This window comes from Nyctibius grandis, chromosome 11, assembly GCF_013368605.1.
Source record: "Nyctibius grandis isolate bNycGra1 chromosome 11, bNycGra1.pri, whole genome shotgun sequence".
In the NCBI taxonomy this organism is placed as follows: domain Eukaryota; kingdom Metazoa; phylum Chordata; class Aves; order Nyctibiiformes; family Nyctibiidae; genus Nyctibius; species Nyctibius grandis.
In genome coordinates this window covers 2418626-2443614 of record NC_090668.1, presented here as the reverse complement: position 1 = coordinate 2443614, position 24989 = coordinate 2418626, and the positions used below count along the sequence as shown (strand labels likewise).

General features: G+C 51.4%; 1 protein-coding gene across 1 annotated transcript; it reads right to left on the bottom strand.

Moving 5' to 3' along the window:
- Nucleotides 1-1325: 1325 nt before the first annotated feature.
- SLC4A8 (solute carrier family 4 member 8) lies at nt 1326-23615 on the bottom strand. Its single transcript, XM_068410781.1, has 24 exons — nt 23571-23615; nt 17450-17531; nt 16626-16760; nt 15070-15205; nt 14673-14833; nt 13573-13761; nt 13050-13138; nt 12772-12929; nt 12321-12408; nt 11670-11816; nt 11406-11497; nt 10725-10899; nt 10023-10156; nt 8865-9110; nt 8654-8759; nt 7570-7731; nt 6767-6880; nt 6263-6424; nt 5414-5665; nt 4561-4629; nt 3018-3191; nt 2781-2918; nt 2230-2327; nt 1326-1413 (listed from the first exon to the last, which is right to left on the bottom strand). Exons 1-24 carry the CDS (start codon nt 23613-23615, stop codon nt 1326-1328), a joined length of 3240 nt encoding a protein of 1079 aa, XP_068266882.1.
- Nucleotides 23616-24989: the final 1374 nt, after the last annotated feature.

The window sequence follows — 24989 nt, the reverse complement described above, 5'->3', positions numbered from 1 at the left end:
GCAAGGAGACCTTTTCTCCTGGGTTGTCCTCTCCTCCCAGGCTCCACAGCCACCTGACTCAATGGCATGGGCCTGGGGTGACACCGCAGCCCAACGACCCCCAAAACGTGAAGGCAGCACAAGAATCATCTCTGCTTAACAGCATCTTCCCGCAAAGCGGCAGGGGAAGGGAGGAGGAAAAGGCATCTTCCCACTTGCCTCCCGGCTTGTCCCAGAAAAGACTTTGCAAGGACAAGGGTGAAGAAAAAACTACACAGAGTCCCAGGGAGGTAAAAGGAAGGAAAGTGGAGGAACAAGGGAGGGGCAGCCCAGGGGCACAGAGCCCCAGCTCTCACCTGGCCGCTCCCACGACCGTACGGCGTATTCAAAGTATTCAATTTTCAGGGCTCCCTCATATTCAGGTGACAGCCAAGGGACAAGAAGGTGGCATTTCTGCGTTTTGCAGCTTGCAGGCTGACGGCAGAGCCAAAGCAACCAAAAAGTGCTGTAAAACGGGAGCAAATGCTTTCCCTTCACCTCAGCCCAACTGCTTGGACGCTCTCTGCCCCGCCACGGAGGGTATCCCTCTCGTACCGGTAAGAGACATAAGAGTGAATTAAAGCCAGGACCCCAAACCAGACCAAGAACCTGGTCGTGATGAAGAAGAAAGTGGAGAGTGCGTCAAATATAACAGAAAAGGATTTTGTACATTCAGAGTTTATATTTGAAAAAAAAAAAATAAAAGAGAGAGAAAGGAGAGGAGGAATTAGATATTAAAAAAATAGCACTGAATGATAAAGCGGTAGCGGTCCCTCTACCACTACAAAAACCGCAACAACACACGCGCACGTACACACGGAGGCTGAACAACACCGAACTCCCAGTGACTGCGATGTGCGCCTCAGTTTGCTGGTCTAGAGATACGGAACGCCCGAAGCACACCAAGGGTTAACTGGAAACAGCTGCATGGCTTTAATGGGAATCCTCCAACCGAAAGCAAGCGGTTTCTCCCCGTGTCTGCGTTGGCACATCCCTGAGTCACGTCCTCACTCCTCTCCTTCAAAGTCAAGATTCCTAAATGGGAAAACTGGGAGGGGAAAAAAAGAGAGGGAGAGCATCGTCAGGGGAAGATCTGCCCTGATTCAGCCCCGTCCGTGGGACCACCCCGGCACAGAGGAGCTTTTGCAGAGGTTTGCACATCACGGTCCTCGCTGCCTGTTCCCAGCGACGCCCCGTTTGCTTGGCATCGCTGGGCAAAGCACAGGAAAACCGTAGGCATGTGCCGTCGCTTGCAGAGGAGCACGGTCAGGTTCACATGCAACCCTTTACCTTTTTCCTCCTCGGATTCAGAGTGTTTCTGTGTTCATCGAGAGAGCCTTCCATACGGTCGTTTTCGACATTTCATCCGAGATATTAATCTCAGAAGGATCAGCCCTGCAATAAATATTTCACATAGTGATCCGTGGTTATGGGAACTGATAGGACAGGATACGATAGGACGAGATATGATAGGACGGGAGGAAACGGCCTCAAGTTGCCCCAGGGGAGGTTTAGATTGGAGATCAGGGACAATTTCTTCCCCAAAAGGGTTGTCAAGCACTGGCACAGGCTGCCCAGGGCAGTGGTGGAGTCCCCATCCGTGGGGGGATTTAAAAGCCCTGTAGATGTGGTGCTGAGGGCCACGGGTTAGTGGTGGCCTTGGCAGTGCTGGGTTAACGGTTGGACTCGATGATCTCAAAGGTCCTTTCCAACCAAAACGATTCTAGGATTTTATGATGCCACCAAGTTGCACCAGCAAGAGGAACAGGGGGGCCCGGAGGATCACAGCTCAGCATAAGCATGGGAGCTTTTGCTGGATGAGGAGTTTTGGGAAGCAAGCCCAAGAGCTGCAGAGCTACAGGTCCGTGCAAAGGCTCTTGCTGGGGTTTAGCCCTGGAGTGGGCTGCTAAGCCACTGCTGGTACAGATCATGCCTGCAACTCCTCATTTTTAAGTCTGAGGATCTCCAGCTACCGTAAAGTCACTGATGATCCAAGTTTTTGGGGTCAAACGTGAGTTGTGCAGCCACTCTGCTTGGGGTCAGAGCCCTGCAATCACCTCCTGCAGCCCTGCCTGTAAATTTGAGTTTCCCACCAAGCTAACTGCTGGTTTCTATGGGATGGATGCTCAATAAAGATGGAAGTGGAGAAAATTGTGCCAAACACCTTCAAACTAATCTTGCCGGGAGTCCTGGCACTTGGTGGGGCTTTACCTGTCACTGCTTTGCTTTGGGGTATCCAGGTTGCTTCTCTTCCCCAGTTTCAGCTGAACCGAATTAGCAGCAGCAGCTTCCATCATCTTCTGGGACTCCTGACGTAAAAAGGGACAAATCAAGTTCTCCGTCTTGGATCAAAGTGGAGATAAACTAAACACCCAGCAAAAACATTGCAGGCTGCCCTCTCCTTCTGACCCGTGGCAGCTTTAGCTATTAGCAGAGCAGGGTAAAGACCTTTCACTCCAAACATACCTTGAGGGGGTTAAAAACATCATTATGAGCAAGTATTTAAATAATAATAATAATAACAATAATAATAATAATTATTATTATAGAAGACTAATTTTAAATATTATCCCTCTATTCAAGTGTTAAGCTCACCACTAATTTAGGAAAAAAAAAAGGCTACGATGCGGGATCCAGGCTATTACGATCTATTTCTATTGACTTCTGATCTTTCCCCAACATTTAAAGAGAAGCTGTGATAGAAACAGGCAATCTCACAGCCCGAGGGAGATGTCCAGCCCCGAGCACCCAGCGAGTTTTACCTCTTCTTCTTTGGCTTCTTTTTTGGCATCGTCCAACTTCTTCTTCTTGCTTTCTGGCATAAGGTCATCCAGAAAGCTGAGCTCTCGCTTCGAGAAGCAGAAATCCATCACTTTCCGGACAAAAACGAGAGCCAAAACCTTCACGAAGAAGAGAGAAGATACAGTGAGGCCAGAGATGAGGCTACATCTCACTCCAACGCTGCAAACATCTCGCTGCCAAGCAGCGCTGGGTCTTACCATCATGGGAAAGATGATGGCAGCACGGGACACCTTGATGGCCCAGAGCAGGACGAGGCAGATCAGCTGGATCAGGGTGAAGAAATGCACCTTTCGCAAGGGGACGTGCCGCAGGTAGATGAAATCCGGCTGGTGTTTCGCTGGCATCCAAAAGAGCTTCAAGCGATCGAAGAACTGCAAAATAAACATGAAAAGTTGCCACCTTGGGACTGCAGAAATTTTCTGGCCCTGTTGAGATGTGGAGGGAGTTTTCAGGATCTCGCTTGCAATGAGAAATCCTGGATCTCACTATGTTCCTCCTGGGAGCAGCACCTATTTTCCCTTCGCTCCATAGAATCACGGAATGGTTTTGGTTGGAAAGGACCATTAAGATCATCAAGTCCCACCATTAACCCAGCACTGCCAAGGCCACCACTAACCCATGGCCCTCAGCACCACATCTACACGGCTTTTAAATCCTCCCCAGGGATGGGGACTCCACCACTGCCCTGGGCAGCCTGTTCCAACGCTTGACAACCCTTTGGGGGAAGAAATCGTCCCCGATCTCCAATCTAAACCTCCCCTGGGGCAACTTGAGGCCGTTTCCTCTCGTCCCATCACTTGTTACCCGGGAGAAGAGACCAACCCCCCCTCGCTACACCCTCCTTTCAGGCAGTTGTAGAGAGCGAGAAGGTCTCCCCTCAGCCTCCTTTTCTCCAGGCTAAACACCCTCAGCTCCCTCAGCTGCTCCTCACAAGTTCTCCAGACCCTTCTCCTTGTGCTCCAGACCCTTCTCCACCTTTGTTGCCCTTCTCTGGACTCGCTCCAGCACCTCAAGGTCTTTCTTGTCATGAGGGGCCCAGAACTGCACCCAGGATTCGAGGTGCGGCCTCACCAGTGCCGAGTACAGGGAGACAATCCCTGCCCTGGTCCTGCTGGCCACACTAGTGCTGATACAAGCCAGCATGCTGGTGGCCTTGGTCACCTGGGCACACTGCTGGCTCATATCCAGCCTCCATCGACCAACATCCCCAAGTCCTTTCCCACCAGGCACTTTCCAACCACTCTTCCCCCAGCCTGTAGCTGTGCAGGGGGTTGTTGTGCCCCAAGTGCAGGACCTGACACTTGGCCTTGTTGAACCTCATACAGTGGCCTCAGCTCATCGATCCAGCCTGTCCATCTCCAAACCAGCTTGCCCATGAGAGCTGCCCACCAAATTGCAATTAATTCCACATTATTCTATTATCAGCATTTCCTGGCCCACTGAATCCCCTAGCAAGGATTTCCACCAGAATTAGAAATTGCCTTCCCTTTGCACTGAATTCCCCCATTTTCAGGTAACCAAACACCGACCTCCCCTAAACCATCAGAGAGCGCTGAACTTGCCTGCTCCCCGCAGCCCTATATACCTCCTGTGCCTCCACCAATCTTTTTCTTACACAAAAGACTTTCATTGCTTGCTTTCAGAGAGGTTTTTTTTTCCCAGGACACTGCTTTTTTCCTGCTTCTACAGAGATGAAAGACCAGGGAGCAGACATGCTGCACACTGTCAAATAGTCCATACCTGAATTCCTCTGAGCGACGACACACCCATGTAGAGAAAGACGCCATAAAGCACAGGCATTGGTATAAACTGGGAAAAAAAGAATGCAACCATTTATTTTTTTTAAATTACATTCTCAGTATCTCCACTCTCTTCTACAGGCACTGCCTAAAATTGCCTCGAGCTTTCCAGTTTCCACAGGCTTAGAGATGCGTCGGATTTTAACCATTAGAGATTTTGCGCGTGCGAGTGAGCTAATGCTTTGCTTTAGGCTGAATTTTTGAGTTACGTTTCATCAGAATAATCCTATTTTCCAGAAAAGTTGGAGGAAAACAGGCGATTTCACCCATGCTACCATACGCCGTGTCCTTCTGACAGTAGAAAAACATTTCTCCATATTCTTGTGGCAACACGCAAGAGTGACGTGCCTCCTTTTAGCCTAGAGATGAGATTATTTTGTGGGAGGAACACGCAAGGAAGCCCATGGGGATGATTTCAGTGTTCTTAGCTACCAGAAACGGTAGTTCTGAGGCATTTGGGGGAGGAAATTGCAACCGATAAAGCGCTGCCTGTTTGAAAAAGAGCAGACATGCTGGTCAGAATACGCTTAATTGTAACCCATAAACACGGCTGGGCCTGAAAGACACCTGAAAAGTCAAGCAGTTGCGTTGCTTGCTTGGCTCGAGCACACCAAACTGGGGTCTGAAGGGCTGGAAAGCATAACCAAGGCTGGTTTCCACCATGGGTCAAGACCCAGCATTTGGGATCACCTCCTCCTCTGTTCTACAACTACTCAGGCCTGGAGAGGGGGGACTATTGTTGTATAAGCTCCAAAAAACTCGTGGTTTTTGGGCATTTTGTGTTTTCCTCTTACCTTTAACACAGAAGTGAAGAAGACAGAGCAGCCCATGAGCACAAAAATCATCAAGCCAGTGACCCTCTGCTCTCGTATCCCCAGAAACTTGGGTTGTTCTCCTGGAGCTGAGCAGTCAGACTCAACCTTGAGGCTATTCACGTGGGTGATGGACAGGACAGTGGCAGCCACAAACCAGGGCAGCCCCATCACGGAGCACACGCCGAGCATCACGGCCACCATGAAAAGGTCCAGGTGGTACCCGCATCCTTTCTGCAGGAAGCAAAACAAGAACCAGAGCATCCCACAGCACAAAAGCAAGGACAACGTCACAAGTCAGACTCAAACCCTACTTGAGTCCAAGTCAACTTCTTGAAAATTTAAAACAAGAATTGGAAACAAATAAGGAGGTATCTGGTCTTTGTGCAAGCACCTTGCATGAAAATCTGGCAGGAGTTCAGACAAAGTGGATTTGGGGAGTTTGTGTGATATCTGCTTCTCCAAAAAAAAAAAATTGACAATTTTTTTCATTCATAATGAAATTTCTACGACTTGCAAATAAGAAGTGACTCTGAGTTATCCCTGGCAGCCCATCAAAATGATAAGTTCCCCCAGCTGCTGCTGACATTTTAAAAACAAAACCACATTTCTATATTGCTCTAAGATTAATTTGCTGCTCCGAAAGATTGCTCATCTGAACTCCCCTGCCATTAGCTCCCTGTGTCACCATTAATCCAGGAAAGCATCCTGCCACGCAGCCTGACATCTTCCCAAACCAACGCCTTCACAAAGCATTTGGAATAGGAGCTTCTCCCCATACCTGCAGCCTGTAGTGGGTTGGGGATGGGGTCATCTCTCCCAGCCCCTTACCTTCAGCCTGTGCTCCTTCCTGTTCACGATAACAGCGGTGATCTGCTGGTCCATGAATATCAAGATGGTGCAGAGCAGAGCTGGGATGAGCGCAGCCAGCACTGTCCACCAAGGGTTGGGTCCTATGGGGTTGATGAACCACCCACGGTCGTCTCTGGTAGGCTGCAACAAAGCACACCCATCAGCACCATCTCCCAGCCCAGCCACTTAACTGGCTTTGATCTTCCCCTCCATCCCGGGGTCAGAGCATCTCCCAGCCCTGCTTTCTTGTCACCCTGGGGTTCAGCAGTGCCTAGACATACTTCTTCTGTAGAAGTAGTAGTATAGCTAGTATATGTAGTATAGATACTTCTCCTTTCCAGAAGGAAACGACACACTTGGAGGTGGAAGAGGAGATGGTCACACCACCAGCATCTCCTCCAGGCTCAGCCCTTTCCTGCCCTGGCAACACCTTGTGCCATCCTCAAGGGCTGAAACCCACTCCATGCCAAAACACCCCATTACCTTGAACATATGAGGGACGTGGAGTTTCGGTGATGGGATCCCAATCAGGAAGTCAATGAGCACCATGATGACGATGGTGAGGAACACAGCAAAATCACTTACTGTGGACCGTACCTGGGGCAAGAAACCAGAGCTGAAAGGGGCATCGCAAATGGGGCCATAACGTGAGATGGAGAAGTTACATCAACAACATTAGGGCTGGTTAACAAAAATCCCACCACTCTGAGGACATGCAGCCAAAACCCTTGGTTAGAAACTGTTGCTGTGTTTGTCCCTGTGAGATCTGGTGTCAGACAATAAACAAAGTTTAATTAGGTGGAAAAGGGTTGTTTTCATTCAAACCTTAAAAAAAAGAAGTATTAAAAAATCAGGAAGCAGATGTCTGCCTCTACAGCCACACTCACAGCTGCAATGGGAATAAGGCACTGAGGCATCATTTGTTCCTCAAAGGGAAGAAATCGTGTCTTTTTCTAGGGCAGCTCCTCATTGAATCAACTTTCCCCTTGAGCACATGATGCACAGAAGGTGGAAAAAAAAAAAAACAAACAACTTTGGAAGACCTGATTTCCCACTGCCTGAGCAAAAAATTGCTCTGGGGCAGGTCACAAGGCAGGTGGGAAATGCTGCGATCATTTTGCACTCATGGAAATGAGTGAGGGACAACCAAGCTGATGGAGAGCGTGGCCTTCAAGGTCAATGTTTCCCAGCTCGACCAAGTGGTGGCAAATACTGCTTAGTGCTCCAGGAAAGCCATTGTAGGAAATGAGTGTGGAGACTGCTGCTGGCCACCATCTTCTACCTACTCTGGTTGGGAAGTAACGGCTGGTTTTAAACTTCTTCAATAAGCTCGACAGGACAAAGGTGGAGAAGAAGAGGATGCAGCACCAGAAGAGGACATTAGGCGCGTAGGGGCCATTGCGTCCACAGGCAGGTCCTTGAAACTCTCCATGCAAATACCGACATTCCTGGAGAAACAGAGCATCAGGACACAAGGGCAGTGCACATGCGGCAAGGAAACCTCGGATAATTAGGGGTTGTTGAGGATCTTGGTCCAAGATCCATGACATTGGAACTGCTGCTGCTGCCGATGGAGATTTATATTTAATGAGCAGCAGCGGCTGAACAAGTGACACATCGAACTACACAGAGGAGAACAGGGAGATGAGATGGGATGGGACACCATACCACAGACCCACGGCACATTCTCCACTTGAATGGCAGGTAATGGTGGCTGAAGAAGACACCAGAGGGGAAGGAAACACGGGAAACTCTTGAGGATAGAGAAAGAGCGAACAGGGAAGGAGGGCCAAGACAACTGTGATAGGAAAGGAGAAGAACATATCATCCCTTTCCAGTGGAGAGCTCACAGGACATGGCCAAGAGAGGATGAAGATGTCCACAAGAGCCTCCCATCCTATGTCTGGGCTCTGCTTCCAGGAACAACAGCCCGAGAGGCTGCTCAGACATGCAAATTTATGCATGTACCTACAGACAGTGCTGAGTAAGCAAGCAAGGCCTGGAGGTATTAGGAACCAATTAAGGAAGCCAATTACTACCTTCAAGCATGAACATAAGTCCTCCAACTTCTACAACAATCAAACCACCCACTTAACCTTGCTTGCGATCAGAAACACCGTCCTGCAACAGGGTTGAGGAGGACAGTTATTACCCACGATGCTGGGGACAAGGTGGACTGGACAAGCGGGACTCTCCTTCCCAGGACCAAGCAGCTTAAAACCACACATTAGGTTTAAGCAATGACTTTTCAGAGCAGCACTAGCACACTTGAAGCCCATCAGCACCTGAAGGGCTCTGAGTTTTGCACCATGCAAATGCCGCCAGACCCTGTGACTGCGGTACAAGGAAGCAGTGGCTTGGGGCACTTACAGTCACCGTGAGGTTTTCCCAGGCGACGCCAGACACATTGATCTTGTTTCTCTCCCAGAAATGCAGGGTTTCGTTGTTGGGATGGGTCGGTGCCTCACACTTACAGCTGGGAGGAGAGAAGCCAAGACATGGGTCAGTGAAAGGCGATGGAGGTGCAGCCCTGAGCTCCTGCCAAAGGGCAGCGGCGTTTTAGGAGGAAAAAAAAACCCACTAGTAGATGGTGAGGAAGTCGAGCTTGCTGTGCATGTGCACAGGGTAGGTCTCTCGCAGGTGACTCAGCTTCTCTAGAGCCTCGTAGATGAAGATGATGCAGATGAGGGAGGCGAAGGCTTCTTCGGTGAAGCGGGTGATGTAGCACACCAAGCAGCTGGCGTCGGTGGCCACCAGCACTATGCAGAAGAAGGCGGTCCACAGCCCGATGCAAACCCGCAGAGAGAGATAGGACAGCCTGTACTCCCTGGGAAACCAAAATAAAACCAAGGGTGGAAAGGCCAGCGAGAGGCTCCGAGCCGTGCCTTCCTTCGGGGAAAACTGGGAGTAACAGAGGAGCATGTCAAGGCTGCAGAAGGTAAATACAGCTTCCATGTACTACTACAGACAGCCTCGGGGCTGCGGTGCAGGGTGTGGACCTGCAGGAGGAGAGGCCAATTACTTAATTATCATTATTTCACAATTATCTTGTGTTAACACCTCGGAGGCTAATTGAGGTCAGGTCCCTGTTGTGGGGGTGGTTCTCCCATATCACCCCTGTGCCCTAACACCAAAACCAGCTGGCTTTTGCACCCAGTCAACTGCTGCCAGTAAGGTGGGGCTTAATAATAATTTAATTGCAATAAGGGTGGTTCATCTCACATCACAGTCATCACAACAAAAGGATTATCAGGAAAAACAGCCATTCCACATGAAAAGCTCCTACTTTTTCAATAAAATCATCAAAACTTAAAATATTTCAGTAGAAAACTCTTTGGATGTTTGGGCAACATATATTTCCACTTCCAGCAAAAATCAGGCTCAAAAAGTACCTGATTTTATACACAGACAAAAGCAAATCTTCCCTCATTCCCAAACCAGAGTGATTTGTCTCATCTTCCTTGTGCAGCCCATCTTGGGCATCCACATCTTTGGGGTTTCTCCTCCTTCTGCTGCTTTGCTTTAACGCTAAAAACCCCAAACGACCCCATCCATCCTTCAGAGACCACAGCCTCTTGCACCACCACGTAGTAAAGCAGCAGCATGCAACCTCTGTGACACAGAAGACAACTTAAATCTAACAACTACCATTAAGAAAAAGAGAAGAAAACCATCTTTTCTCCATCACTGCCTTCTTCTGAAGGCTCTCGCAGCACCTGGCCGTGGCAGCCAGCCTTACTTGCAGAATTTGTAGAGGATCTTCTCGAACACGAGGACGGGTCCAGTGCTACCAAGGATGGTGAGAGGTTGGCCAGCAAAGAGGGAATACACCACGCCAGTCATGGATGCGCCCAGCAGCGACTCCATGGCACTCTGTTCAGGGAAGAGAGGCAGAAGTGAGTAAATAAATCATTAGGGGGAAATAAATCATTAGTGGGGAAAAAAAAACAACAAAGCAAATTAATTGCAGCAAGGACTAGAGCACAAGTCTGATGAGGAGTGGCTGACGGACCTGGGGGTGTTTAGCCTGGAGAAAAGGAGGCTGAGGGGAGACCTTCTCACTCTCTACAACTACCTGAAAGGAGGTTGTAGGGAGGTGAGAGTCAGTCTCTTCTCCCAGGTAATAAGTGACAGGACAAGAGGAAACATCCTCAAGTTGCCCCAGGGGAGGTTTAGATTGGAGATTAGGAACAATTTCTTCCCCAAAAGGGTTGTCAAGCATTGGAACAGGCTGCCCAGGGCAGTGGTGGAGTGCCCATCCCTGGGGGGATTTAAAAGCTGTGTAGATGTGGTCCTGAGGGCCATGGGTTAGTGGTGGCCTTGGCAGTGCTGGGGTAACGGTTGGACTCGATGATCTCAAAGGTCCTTTCCAACCAAAACCATTCTATGATTCTATGAGTTTTACCCTCCCCCATGGCACCCAACAGAGAGAGGTGCTCACTATGTGGCCGTTGGTCGCCTCCCCCAGCAATCCCCCGAAGGTGATGACGGGGGACATGCAGGCACAGTAGAGGAAGAGGAAGGACGCCAGACACTGCAGGCTCAGACCATCTCGAAAGTCGCTCCAGAACCACGGCACTTTTCGCTTCACATCCAGGATCAAACCTCCAAAGAGCCTAGAGGAAGGTAAAAAATACAGACTGTTCTCCTGGAAGACCACACTGAGTTTTCTTTGCTGCAGAAGGACAATCACAGACACAGAAGAGCTTTCATTGCTGAAAAGAAGCAGTCTCCTCCCATTTTATACCCAGTAGAAACTGAGGCACACAAAAAAAGCCCTCCAACAAAAAAAAAAACACAACAACAAAAAACACCACCTAACCTGAGAGCCCATCCCCTCTTTTTGCAGCAGTCCCTTGCTTTGAGAAGCAGCAGAGCTCTACCTGGAGGTATTTACACATCTGCTTCCACCTCAAATCAAGAAAATCTGTGTGCAATGATGCCGTGGCTGAGTCCATCTGCCCAGATCTCCCACCTGCCCAGCCCAGGGGACCAAGCTGGTAACGTGGAGCCCCTTCACTGAACCAACTAACTCCAAAACACTGCTCGAAGGGAAGGTCCATGCTCAGATTTTAGAGGCAAACAGAGAAAAAGAAAACCCAAACTATTACAGCTCTCACACCTTCCCGTCCGCTCCAGTTCAGGACCACTGTGTTTCTCTGGCTTGCTGTGAGAAGCGCTGTCATCGAGAGCTCCTGCCATCTTCCTTTTTTCCTGTTGAAATGGAAATAAGATAAAGAAATGTATTTGCAACCACTGGCTTGTTTTGCTTCTGGGCTGGGTATGTGACTGTGTCAAACTGGGACCTTGTGCCCCTGAAGAGCATCCCCAGCCATGCTGCCATCCTGCCCGTCCCCCTCACACCTCCCTCCACCACAGCACCCACCTGCGAAGGGACGTTTTTCGGGGGCTCGATTCGGATCGATGGATCCCACTCTCCTGGCGGCAAGACCGTGACCTGATCCAGAAACTCGTCGATGCCAGCCACGAGGTCAGCTCGGTTCTTGGCTTTATAGGCAACGTCATGGAAAACCTGTCAAGAGGAGAAAACCTGGCAAGAGGACAACCCATCTCGGATGGCCTAAGCAGTGCAATAAGCTCTTGGCTAAATGCAAGAGAATTTTCCCCAAATTTCCTGCTGGAAATGGCAGGAAAGATTCCCCCAAAAGGAAAAATCTGTGCATCATGGTACGTGTAATCATCTCCACAGGGTCCCGTCCCCCACGGCACACCACAGCCTTTTGCTTGAAGAGGAGAGGTTTTACTGGCCCTGGCAATGCCACCACTGGGGACAACGTGCTGGGGACCCCGGGGAGAAGGATGAGGTGCAGGATGCACCGTGGGTGTGATTTCAGCCTCTGGGAAGTGGGGTGATGCAAATCCATGTGTGTGCTTTGGGGTGAGAAGGAGGAGTGGGGTATTTGGGGAGCTGCAGGCAGATGGGACAGCAAATCCTCTCTCTTCCTCACTACTACAGAGACAAGGAGAGGTGAAGAAAGCCAAAAATGACCCAAAGATCTCTCTCATCTCATCGCACCTCATCTGTCATGATAGTAGCCATGGACCTGCCGATCTCATGGTACTGATGGGCTTTTCCTTCTGGTCCAAGCAAAACAAACAGGAACCTGGGCAAGAAAAACAAAATGAGAGAGAAGAACCTGTCCTTGCTCAAAGGGCACCCAGGGAAACCCTTGGGAGCTCTCAGCACAGCTCAAGAGGGGACACGTAGGCTCAGCGACTCCACAATGAACTTGAAATTCATCAAAATCGATTGCAAATTTAATTTTTGGGCCAACTTTCATTAAAATTGGCCAGTGGGTTTAAAAGCTACAGCAGGGAAGGGAGAAACGAAGGTGAGGAGATGTGGGTAGGAGAAGCATGCTTGCTCCCACTGGCCTTGTTCCCTTGGGAAGCCAAACTGATGCATGCAATTTGATGGTTTGTTGGGTGTTTTTTTTAAAGAACAACTTAGTGCTTCTCATTCAGACCTTGTTGGGATGGGAACTTCCGTCATGCCCGAGAGAAGGACAGCCGGGGTCAGGCGGACAAATGCCACAATGGGTTGGCGAAGGAAATTCAACTCTCCTACGAGCACGTTGGATGCTTCAGCCCCAGTGGGAATTTTCTTCATGAAGTGCAACTCCGCCTGGGCAGAATAAGTGATTTTCAGGCAATTAACCCAAAAGCAAAGCCCACAGCACTCTGGAGCCAAGTTTGCAAGAGCAAATCTGTCCCTAAAGGCGTAAGAAAGCTACGAGTGTCTCACCTTGCTTAAATCCATTGCACCAGTCTCATGGTTCACCCCATTTTTAGCTTCTGCAGTGGTGGGAGAAGGATGAGGGGTGAGTGTTTGGGCTATTAGGAAAAAGAAAGACACTCAGAAAGATGGACAAGGAGCAACTGGGACACTTCTCTTTTGCCAGGACAAGTCTAATGGGTCCAAAGCCTGGCAGAAACCTTCACCTGGTGCCAAAGCCTGGCAGAAACCTTCACCTGGTACCAAACCCTGCAGGAACCCTCATCTGGTGCCAAAGCCTGGCAGAAACCCTCACCTGGAGCCAAAGCCTGGCAGAAACCTTCACCTGGTACCAAACCCTGCAGGAACCCTCATCTGGTGCCAAAGCCTGGCAGAAACCTTCACCTGGTACCAAACCCTGCAGGAACCCTCATCTGGTGCCAAAGCCTGGCAGAAACCCTCACCTGGAGACAAAGCCTGGCAGGAACCTTCACCTGGTACCAAAGACCTGCAGAAGCCCTCTCCTGGTGCCAAACCCTGCAGGAGTCCTCACCTGGCTTGTCGAGGAGGTGTGGATCTGACTGCTTCTTGCTCACATCAGCAAAGGAGCGGACGATGGGGAGAAGGTTGTTTCTTTTCTTCTCGTTCTGATGGTGATGCTTCTTCAAAAGCACCTCCCGAACTTTCGCCCGCATGCGTTCGTCAAACTCCGTGGACTGTTCTTGCTGGCCCAGGATCATATCTGGGCATGACAAAGGGAAATGAAGTTATCAGAGCAGAAATTCCCCAAGTCCTGACCCTGAAGCCCCCAGGGAAGGCTGCGCCATGCAGGATAACCTAACGCAGGCTCAGCCTTGCTTAGCAAAACATTTTAATATAATTCAGCCATTGCAGCGAAAGCAAGAACTTTCTTTTGTTAAAAACCATCATCAAAGTGCTTATTCATCATCATTTTCTAAATAATGTAATTTTCTTGCCCGATCCGACCTTTCTGTCTGACTCTACACATTTAACCCAATTATAAGCGATCTACAGCACAGACTTTCCCAGAGTTTCCTCGACCGATCGACTGCAATTTGCCGAGCCCAGGGAGGAATGGACTAAGAATGGCCCCGACTTCTCCAGCTCTTGAAAGGGCTGAATGGAGACCCGCCAGTCAAAGAGAATTTCTCCAAAGCCGCTTTTTCAATTCCCTTCAATTATCTTCCCCGCAGAAATACACTGCTTGGTCATCTGCCAGATAAACTCTGCCTTTCAAACTCTTTTATATCCTGGATGTTAAGAAAAAAAAAGAATGTGAGGAAATGGCTTGTAATAAATAGTTTATTCAAGGAGGTTCAGCTCTCACGCAGACTCCGTGTTTCTAAGAGCAGCCTGCTAAATCCTGACACACCGTCCTTTTTAGCTGGAGAATATTCTCTAATCGCTTCTCTAACCCCACAAACTGTTTTCAGAAGGATCCTGTATTGGAAGAAAAAAAGCTGCTGCGACTGTTGCATGCCCAGTCTACACCCAAAATCAACTCATGACTTAAAAACACAGCGGGATTTCTGGAAAAGGACCCGCCTTTGGGGCAGGGTTTGATTTGGGAGTCAAGGGCACCGCGACAAGCTGAGCTTGGCCGTTCCCAGATGGACGCGGCACCCACGGTACCTGCAATCTCTTCGATGCTGTTGGCACAAATGTCCAGCAGCACCGTGCCGTTGATGATGCAGCTCCTCAGCTCGAAGAGGCTGTGCAACGACAGAGTGGCCACGTAGGGCTTGCTCCAGCGCTCGCCGCCATCTTCCACGTCCTCCTCAAACTTCAGCCACCTGTGGACAGTGGGTGCGATCAGCCCCATTGCAAGAAAACCAGCAAGAAGACCATTGCAAGAAAACCAAGCTCTGCAACCCCTTTAATAGAGCTACGGCGTGGCAAGAGGAGAAGGCTCCTCATATTGGCACCTGCAGCTGCAAAAGCTTTGCCTCCTGGAGAGCAGAAAGCAGAGCCCACGGGTGCTGCCGGTGCAGGGATTCCTCTCTCACCGCAGCCGGCAGCAGGGATTTACCTTGCCGTTTCCTTCCACTCGGCACCTTCACCCTCTTTCACACAGATCTCATCCAGCTCGGTGAACAAGTCATGGGGGACATGCTGCTCGTCCTCCTCGGTCCCAAGGATGAACTGCACCCGCTGGGATGGGGTGTCTGGGGACAGAAAAAAAAGCCCCATCCCATTACTGCACTTGAATACGGCCAGTCACACTCACATGCAAAGTTGGCATCAGACTGGGACTAGTTCAGCCATAAATATTGGGCTGGTCCCTTTCCCCTGGGTCTGTCTGGGTTGCATAGAGCCCCAGAGGAGAAGCATCTGTTCCACCTCTGCAAAAGGATGGGCAGCTTTCCTTCCCCACATTTCCATTTTTAAAGACAAGATCCCTTCAAGGACTCATAGAATCACGGAATTGTTTTGGTTGGAAAGGACCCTTAAGATCATCGAGTCCAACCATTACCCCAGCACTGCCAAGGCCACCACTAACCCATGGCCCTCAGCACCACATCTACATGGCTTTTAAATCCCCCCACGGATGGGGACTCCACCACTGCCCTGGGCAGCCTGTGCCAATGCTTGACAACCCTTTCCATGAAGAAATTGTCCCTGATCTCCAACCTAAACCTCCCCTGGCACAACTTGAGGCTGTTTCCTCTCGTCCTGTCACTGTTACTTGGGAGAAGAAACTGACCCCCCCTCGCTACTCTCTCCTTTCAGGCAGTTGGAGAGAGCGAGAAGGTCTCCCCTCAGCCTCCTTTTCTCCACGCTAAACACCCCCAGCTCCCTCAGCCGCTCCTCACAAGCTCTCCAGACCCTTCTCCTTGTGCTCCAGACCCTCCACCACCTTCGTTTCCCTTCTCTGGACTCGCTCCAGCACCTCAAGGTCTTTGTTGTAGTGAGGGGCCCAAAACTGCACCCAGGATTTGAGGTGCGGCCTCACCAGTGCTGAGTACAGGGGGACGATCCCTGCCCTGGTCCTGCTGGCCACACTAGTGCTGATACAAGCCAGGATGCTGGTGGCCTTCTTGGCCACCTGGGCACACTGCTGGCTCATATTCAGCCGCCATCGACCAACACCCCCAGGTCCTTTCCCACCAGGCACTTTCCAGCCACTCTTCCCCCAGCCTGTAGCGGTGCGGGGGATTGTTGTGCCCCAAGTGCAGGACCTGACACTTGCCCTTGTTGAACCTCACACAGTGGTCTTGGCCCATCGATCCGGCCTGTCCTGATCCGTCTGCAGACCCTTCCTGCCCTCCAGCAGATCAACACTCCCACCCAACTTGGTGTCGTCCGCGAACTCACTGAGGGTGCACTCAATCTGCTCGTTCAGATCATTGATGAAGATATTAAAGAGAACAAGGCGAGGCTAAATCCATTATGCATTTTACTGCCTTAAAAATAAATTAAAAAAAAAACTGATAAAAGTTTGGAAAAAGGGGATGTTGTTAAATAATGCCACTTTCCCTTGGAAGAACAGCAAGCCACGCAAACTAGCCACATGGACCTGCTTGCAGAAGACCCCACCACCCATGTAGCCCTGAGGAGTTTAGCAAACACTGCAGCGGGACTTACAGTGGTCGCCCTGCTCCGTCAGGGCAGAGTCCTTCTCCCGTTCCCGTTTCCGATGCTTCTGGCTGTGGGGTCGGTGATGCCGGTGGCTCTGCCTCACCAGCGGCATCCGAACGCCCACATACAGGGTCCGGTGGCCTGTGAAAAAGCGGCATTTGCAGCGATATTGCAGCAATGGTTGATGTCACCGGTGCCTCGCTAAGCCACGCTTAAATCCAAGAAGAAACACCAACTTCTCTTCATTTTATTTTCACTGGACCTCCTTTTTTCCAAGCCTATTTCACTTGAACTTTGCAACAACAGAGCAACAAGTGATGGCTCCAGGTCATCTAAAAGTCCCCTGAAAGTATCAACCTCTTCTCCAATTCCAGCTTTGGCTGGACAACACTCAGACTTGCTCATTAAGCAGCGACGGAAGGTAATTATTTTTAAAAATCTTTGTATGGCACAAGGTGACAAGAGAAGACCAAATCAGTCCCATGATAATGAACTCCAGAATAAAAAAAGAAAATCACAGCCCCGCGTCTGCCTCCGTCAAATTATTCTCCTGACCTCTCCAAGCCAGGAGCAGCCTCTGCGAGAAAACAAGCCGTGAATTATCCAGCCTTGTGGCTAAAACTCACACCGTGGCCTCTGCGGGGGCTTTTTCCCTCTGTTTAAAAGCCATAATATTAAAAAATGTGAAAATAACTGTGCTGCTTTGAGAAGCACGCCACGCTTTGCTGCAGGTGATGTAACACCGAGCAAGGAACGTTGTAGGGACTTTGTGCAAAGGGAAAACGTGCTGGGCTGGTGGCCCCTCTCCCAGGATCTCAGCAGAGACTCACCTTCCAACTCCTCCTTTTCATAGTGAATATTGACAACGTTGCTCGTTCTTCCCTGGTCAATCACTGCCTCTTCGTCATGTCTCTGTTTAGCAACGAGAAGAAGGTAAAAGTTGGGGCTGGGTGTGTAGAGCTCCTGTACGTCCTCCCAGCCATCATCCACCCCCGCGTCCACGTAAGTCCACAAGCATCACGCCTCTGCGTGCCTCCTCCTCCAGCACGGCCCTAAAAATATGGACTTGTAGGAGATTTTTCTTCCCAAACTGGGGGGAAAAAAAAAAATGCATTTTTGATCACAGCAACTTTCAGTCTCCAAGCGTGATACCCGCAGGGCTCACTAGATGGCACTTGGCCACAGGACATGGACACCAACAACCTCCAAAGGCCCTCAAGAACCTGCAAGGGCAAAGCTTCATCTTCAGCCCAATGAGGCTTGGACTTCCCTTGGTGCAAGCACGCTTCCATGGAAAATAGCATTTTTCTCCTCACAAAAGCCAAGGGCTGCGAGCCAACGCCCTTGAAATACCACCACCGGCGCTGCGTGAAGAGCGTTTGTGCCTTAAAAGCCAAAGGAGAACTACAGGAGCAAACAGAAAGAAGTCTTTTTGCTTCTCTTTTTCCCCTTGCCACAGGGCTGGGGAAGGGGATTACCAGGCTGTGTCCAAAGAACTAAAAACCCAACCACGTCTCACACTTGAGTTGCAACTGCGGCTTTGAAAGGGCCTCCTGGAAACACTTGATATCTTTTTGCCCCTCTTTAGGCTGCGCTTTGTCTTTTCATTGTCTTAAATACTAAAGGAAATACGTCACCGCCGCTCGGTTACTCCTTCCTCGCCTGCATGGACAGTATCTAATCCAGGAAAACCAAAATCTGTTCACCCCTGCAAAGAAAAACTCTGCAATGCCCAAACACCCTTTAGTTTTTATCGGTTTTCAAATTATTCCTTTATTAAAGGCACAAAGGGGAAGCTTTGGGACTATGAATTGCTGACGTTCATCTTTGGAAGCTCATTGCCATCACCACAGCGACCAAAAACTCTTCAACCAGAAAAAATACGCCGAAATTCGCACCCAGTTGCTCCATTTCTGAAACTGAAGTTTGAAGAAGAGCAAAATATTCAGAAAACTGAGGGAACAGGCAGGGCTGTTGGATGAAATTCAAGAAGCAAGAGCTATATCACACACTGGGAAACAGCCCAAAACAACCAAAGCCGTAATTTTCAATTAAAACTTCAAATGCCACGCTGGCATACGCTGCCCGTTGTACTAATAAAGATGCATTAACCATGAAGACTTATTAAAAAAATAGAGAATAAATAACTTGTTATGATTTAAGCTGCGAACACTAACGTGAAATCTGCTTTTTATCCCCCAAATTCCTGCTTCTATGGAACAGCATCACTTGCCACAGCGCAGAGCGATGCTCGGGAAAGCGCTCGCCTCCCGGTCACCGGTTAATTTGACGAGCAAGAAGAACAACAGCTCCTGCCTGGAAATGAGTTTGCAGGTCTCTAAGTACTAATTTCAAAGCCAACTTGTTGCTACCTCCCTGCCAGCTCCCAGCCCACGTTACCCGGCAGTCAGATTATCACGCGCCTGTGGCTTTCCTGACCTCCCTCCGATGCCAGTCTCCGCCACCCTCCGTCCCTTCTTAGCAACGCAGCCTGCTCCCCTCCGGATTTGCCAAAAAAAACCCAACCAAACAACCCAAACCCTAACCTTGGAAAAAGCACGGGATGAAAGGGCTTCATAAAATCGCTTTCAATCGCAATTGAAATAAAAATCACAATTGAAATAAAATTGCAATTAAATAAAATTAAAGTCGTTATGCAGGTGTCGGAGTGGGAGTAAACGGAGCGATTTGGGAGTCGCAGCTTTCAAATGCCCCATGGGCGATGCAGGGAAATTCTCCTCTCTTAGAAACTGTTTTGCCTCCGTGCTGTGCCCTGGCCAGTGACACTAAACCTGACCTGGGCAGCCCTCCCCGGTGCAAAGCATAGAATCATAGAATGGTTTTGGTTGGAAAGGACCTTTAAGATCATCGAGTCCAACCGTTAACCCAGCACTGCCAAGGCCACCACTAACCCACGGCCCTCAGCACCACATCTACACGGCTTTTAAATCCCCCCAGGGATGGGGACTCCACCACTGCCCTGGGCAGCCTGTTCCAATGCTTGACAGCCCTTTTGGGGAAGAAATTGTCCCTGATCTCCAATCTAAACCTCCCCTGGGGCAACTTGAGGCCGTTTCCTCTTGTCCTATTCCAGGTCCCTCAGACACTCCTCCTAAGTCTTGTTCTACACACCCTCCACCACCTTTGTTGCCCTTCTCTGGACTCGCTCCAGCACCTCAAGGTCTTTCTTGTCGTGAGGGGCCCAAAACTGCACCCAGGATTCGAGGTGTGGCCTCACCAGTGCCAAGCACAGGGAGACGATCCCTGCCCTAGTCCAGCTGGCCACACTAGTGCTGATACAAGCCAGGATGCTGGTGGCCTTCTTGGCCACCTGGGCACGCTTCTGGCTCATATTTAGATGCCCATCGACCAACACCCCCAGGGCCTTTCCCACCAGGCACTTCCCAGCCACTCTTCCCCCAGCCTTTAGCGGTGCGGGGGGTTGTTGTGCCCCAAGTGCAGGACCTGACACTTGGCCTTGTTGAACCTCACACAGTGGCCTCAGCCCATCTGTCTAACCTGTCCAGATCCCTCTGCAGGGCCTTCCTGCCCTCCAGCACATCAACACTCCCACCCAACTTGGTGTCATCCGCGAACTCACTGAGGGTGCAGTCGATCCCCTCATCCAGATCATTGATCAAGATATTGAACAGAACTGGTCCCAGTACTGAGCCCTGGGGGACACCACTTGTGACCAGCCACCGGCTGGATTTAACTCCATTCACAACAACTCTTTGGGGCCGGCCATCCATCCAGTTTTTTACCCAGGGAAGCGTCCGCCCATCCAAGCCATGAGCATCTCCCTCTGCCCATCCTTCTGCGCTCCGGGGAAATGCCAATGGGATTTCGGGGAGAGTTTTCCCACTGTTTGGGGGATGCTCAGCCCCCAGGCACAGCCCCAGCTGTTCTACCTGTAACTCCTCCACAATTGTCATTTTGTAACCCCCCGTCCCAGTTCATCCTCATGTCAGTCATCAGTTTTGGGGGATAATTGAACCTCCAGATCAATCAGTGGGGCAGATTCCCCCGGGACACCGGGGCAGCCATCACCAAGGGGAGCCCAGTGGCACCCAGCGTGCACCGACTCCAGAGCCACAATCAGAGACCAAGGCAGTTATTAAAAGCCACACACCCCAAGACTTTTTCCACTTGGAAAACTTAGTGGATGGGGAGAAACCAGCTCTGTTTTGAGAAAAAAACTCTCCAGAATAGAGAAATGGGGTTTAAACGCCACATCCTGCTGGGCCGAAAGGCATAAGCAGCGTTTGGGTGTATTTAAAAGCAGAAGCTGCCAAAATACAAGTGAGGTGCAAACTGTTGGGGAAAATCCACATTATGGGGCGGCACCGATTGTCATCCAAATTTCCTGTGAAAAACCAGGGCATTTCAGGAAGGTCTCCCTTTGGCACAGCCTCCAGCCCTTTGGTGCTTCAACAAATCCTCGTTAGCCAGACCAAGTCCTAGCATGGTACGGAAATGTCCAGATAAGCGACATTTTTTATTTTCCTCGCTTCCTCCAGCTATCTCTAGCTCGACTTTATTTTCCGAGCTGAGCTAATCCGTCATTTCCACGCTGCAAAATCATTTGCTCTAATGAACTTCCTCCCCGGTGCCGCTCGGCACAAAGGTTAACTACCTGCCTTGCCCTGAAAGGTGACACGGGGTGTAAAATAACACGGCGAAGGAAGGTGACACCGAGGTCTAATCAGTTAAAAACCCATCGTGATCCAAGCTCGGATCCCTGCTGCTTTTTTATTATTTAGTATTAAAACTTCAGGAGCAAAAATAGGAGGAAACAGGACAAGTGGGCACCTCCGGGTCCATGGCAAGATGCTCTGAGCATCCCATCGCCCTTCCCCGGCCGTTGCAGCATCCCTGAAACAACAGAGATGCCACCAAGGGAAACGGCCCCACTCAAAACTCACTCGGTCCCTGATAGGCCACTTGAAAGGACTTAGAGTGATTATTTCATTGAGGAAATTGCTGGAGGAGTTAAGGATTTAAGAGGTCTGTGGGATTTGTGGATCCGTGGGCTTAGGATGGGATGGAGCAGGAAGGAGAGATGCCCCCGGAAAGCAAATGACCCCATGCCAGGATGGGTACCAGCACTTGCAGATGCTTCGCCCACCCTCTCCATCCTTCTCCGCTGCCAACAGGCACCTGGAAAACATCAAATCATCAAAACTGGGCTGGAAAAGGGGACGCCGAGCTTTGCATCGCTCACTTTTGAGTTTTGGAGCAGCCAGAGTTGTTCTGCTTCGCTATTTTCTAAGCGAAAAGCTCCGGCTGGCTGCATCGAAGCTGGTTTTGTCAAGAGGCTGAAAGTAATTATTGCTTGTAAAAACAAAATCAGAAATCACTGGAGCAAAGGAGGAAAGCCCGTTTCAACACGGCTGCAGTGAACCCCTTCGTGTCACGAGCTCGGTGCATCCTCTCCCCACATCCATCTCAAGAAAAACTTCTCCAAATTATTATTTTGCTGTGATTTTTTTTTGTCCCAGCAGGAAAGAGGGTGTTTTTTTAGTGTCTTGCCTCAGTTTACCTGTCCCAGTGCACTTCCCCTGGTTAGAAAGTAAAATCTTTCTCTGGGGAACTTTGGTGTAATTGAGGACGAGGAAAAGCACAAAGCAGAGGTTCAGGTCTGGCTTTGAGTTGTCCTGGTGCTGGGGGAGGCCGAAAGCATCATGCGAGCAGGCAAACATCACATCCCGGCCCCCTCGTCCTGTCACATGCAAGCAGGGCCGGCCACCAGCAGCGGGAAGGAGGATTAATGTAATTAATCTCGTGTAATTAATAACACTGATCCCAGTGTTATTGTGGGATGAGGGTAACACTGTGCATGGGGACAAACTGGGGGGCTGCTCCAGTGGTGGAGCAGGAGACCCCCCTCCTCATCCCTCTCCATCTCCATCCTGCCCGGATGAAGCCACCATCCCCACGGCTCCCTCCTTTGCTATCATGGGGGTCAGCACCGTCCCCCTGCAGGGACCCCTCCAGCTCCTGGGGCAGGATTTGAGCTGTGACGGGGACCAGACCTGGGTGCTCCCAACAGGAGGGGACAGGTCTCTGGACCCACAAAGTGGGGCTGTGAGGGGGGGATGCAGGTCACAGCCGAGCATCACCAGGACGTGACCGTCATCCCTTGATGGGGACATCTAAATTCCTGTCACTCTTTCCCGTGAGCTGTAATTTCAGGGCAGATTAATTAATTCCCCACCTCTCATTTGCCACTGAGAGCAGCTCCTCCAGCTTGGTCCCATGGGTGCAGCAGGGGGGTCGGACAGGCCCTCCCCGGGACAAGGAGATGCTGAAAGAGGGGGGACCACCCAGCTGCCTCCTGCCTGCACCCCAACGCCGGGTGCATCTGTGCAAGAGCCTGGTGGGGACAATAGATGAGCTCCCCAGGGGACTGGGTGGCGTGGGGCTCTGTGGGGACAGTGGCCTTTGTCCCCCCCTCCAAAGGGCCGCAGCATCACCGGGGGGTCATATCTAGACGCGGAGGAGAGGACAAGGGGGGCCCAGCGGGGAGCTCACCAACAGGCATCGCGCAGGCACCTTCTTCCCTTCCTCACATCCCTCCCACACCCACCTTGGGCACCCCTCGCCCCCCCCATTCGCGCCCCCACCCCTCTGCCTTGCAGATGCCTTGCTGACGCCTCGCACCCCCCCTTCAGAGCCCGGCCACCCCCTTACACACCCCTGCCACCCCATTTCACAGCCACCCACCACCCCCTTTACACCCCCTCACCTTGCAGATGCCCTTCACCCCCATCTGCACGCCCCTTGCAGCCCCCCCACGCACCCCCCCTTTGCAGACACCTTGCCTCCCCCATGCACCCCCACTTCCCACCCCCCCGCCATCAGAAATGCCGCAGTGAGCAGCCACGGAGCATCCTCCGGCCGCACCGGGGGGGTAACCGGGCACCCCCCCCCTCCCCCGCTGCCCCCCACCTGGTAACTGAGGATCCCATCGGGCTCGTTGCTACCGGCGGGCATGGCTGGGCCGGGGGGGTGGGGGGGACCCGGGCTCCCCCCCGGGGCTGGGGCCAGGGGGGGGCCGCAGCCGGCTGCACCCCGGTACCGTTCACACCGGCTCCACCATCTCCCGGAGCCGGGGCCAAACCCCGCCCAGGGCCGGGAGGAGGCGGTGGGCGGAGGGAGGAGGCAGGGCCGGGGGGGGGTCGAGGGGGGCTGGGGGGGCAGTGCCCAGCGAGGGTGCTGCGGGGCTGCTTCGGCAGGGCCCCCCCGGGCCTCCTCGGCCTCCTCCAGCATCATCCTCCCGGCCCCTTCAGCATCTCCCCCCCCCAACCCCTCCAGCATCTTAGTGACCCCCCTCCAGCATCACCCCCCCGCTCCAGTCCCCTCCACCATTCCCCCCAAAAACCTCTCCTCCAGCATCACCCCCACCTCCCCTCCAGCATCACAGCATCAGCTCCCTCTGATCTCCTTCCAGCTGCACCCCCAGACCCTGCTCCAGCATCACTCCCAGATCCCTCCAGCATCTCCCTCTGTTCCCCTCCAGCACCACCCCCAGATCCTCCTCCAGCATCACCCCCACATCCCATTTCAGTATCATCCCCCTTATCTCCCTCCAGCATCACCCCCAGATCCTCCTCCAGCATCACCCCCGATCCCCCTCCAGCATCACCCCCAGATCCCGCTTCAGCGTCACCACCCCAGTTCCCCTCCAGAAGCACCCTCTAACCCACCTCCAGCAGCACCCCTTGATCCCCCTCCAGCATCACCTCCAGATCCCCTCCAGCATCTCCCTCTGATCCCCCTCCAGTACCCCCCATGATTCTCTCCAGCATCACCCCCCAGCTCCCCTCCAGCCCCCCCGCATCTCCCCCCCAGCACCCCTCCTGGCCTCCTCCAGCCTTCTCCCACCCAACCTGCCACCCCTGAGCTGCAGCCGGCGCTGCCCCCACACCCTCATACCCCAGCTCTTTCCTCCTCCAAAGATCCTTGCCCCAGCAGGAAAAAGTCCAAAACAGGGGGTGAGGAAGGGATGTTTCCCCCCTCCAACAGGCATTTTACAAAAGTCTTGGCAAACACTTGAAATGCTGCTGGGCCCAGAGTGGTTGAGGACTCTGGATGGACTCATCCACTCCAACTTTGTGTCCTCTACATCCCCAAAAACATTTAATATTTTCAAGAGAAACTGAGCTCAAAAACCCCCTTCAATCACCCACTTTGGGGGACCGGTGGCAAGGCTCGCCCCGCTGCAGTGATCGCCCCCTTAGTCCTTCCCACTAGCCCCAGTTGCCTGTTTTCCCCTCCCGAGAAAGGCCTTTGGCAAAAATCTTAAATGAAACATAAATTCCTCTCCCAAAACCACCGGCCCAAGATATTGCTGTCACCTAAAACTCT

Coding starts and splice junctions, on each gene's coding strand:
- SLC4A8 (XM_068410781.1), bottom strand. CDS start 23,615: ATGCCCGCCGGTAGCAACGAGCCCGATGGGATCCTCAGTTACCAG. Junction 15,206..16,625: donor GACGGAGCAGGGCGACCACT/GTAAGTCCCGCT, acceptor TTCTGTCCCCAG/ACACCCCATCCCAGCGGGTG. Junction 3,192..4,560: donor CGTCGCTCAGAGGAATTCAG/GTATGGACTATT, acceptor TTTATTTTGCAG/TTCTTCGATCGCTTGAAGCT.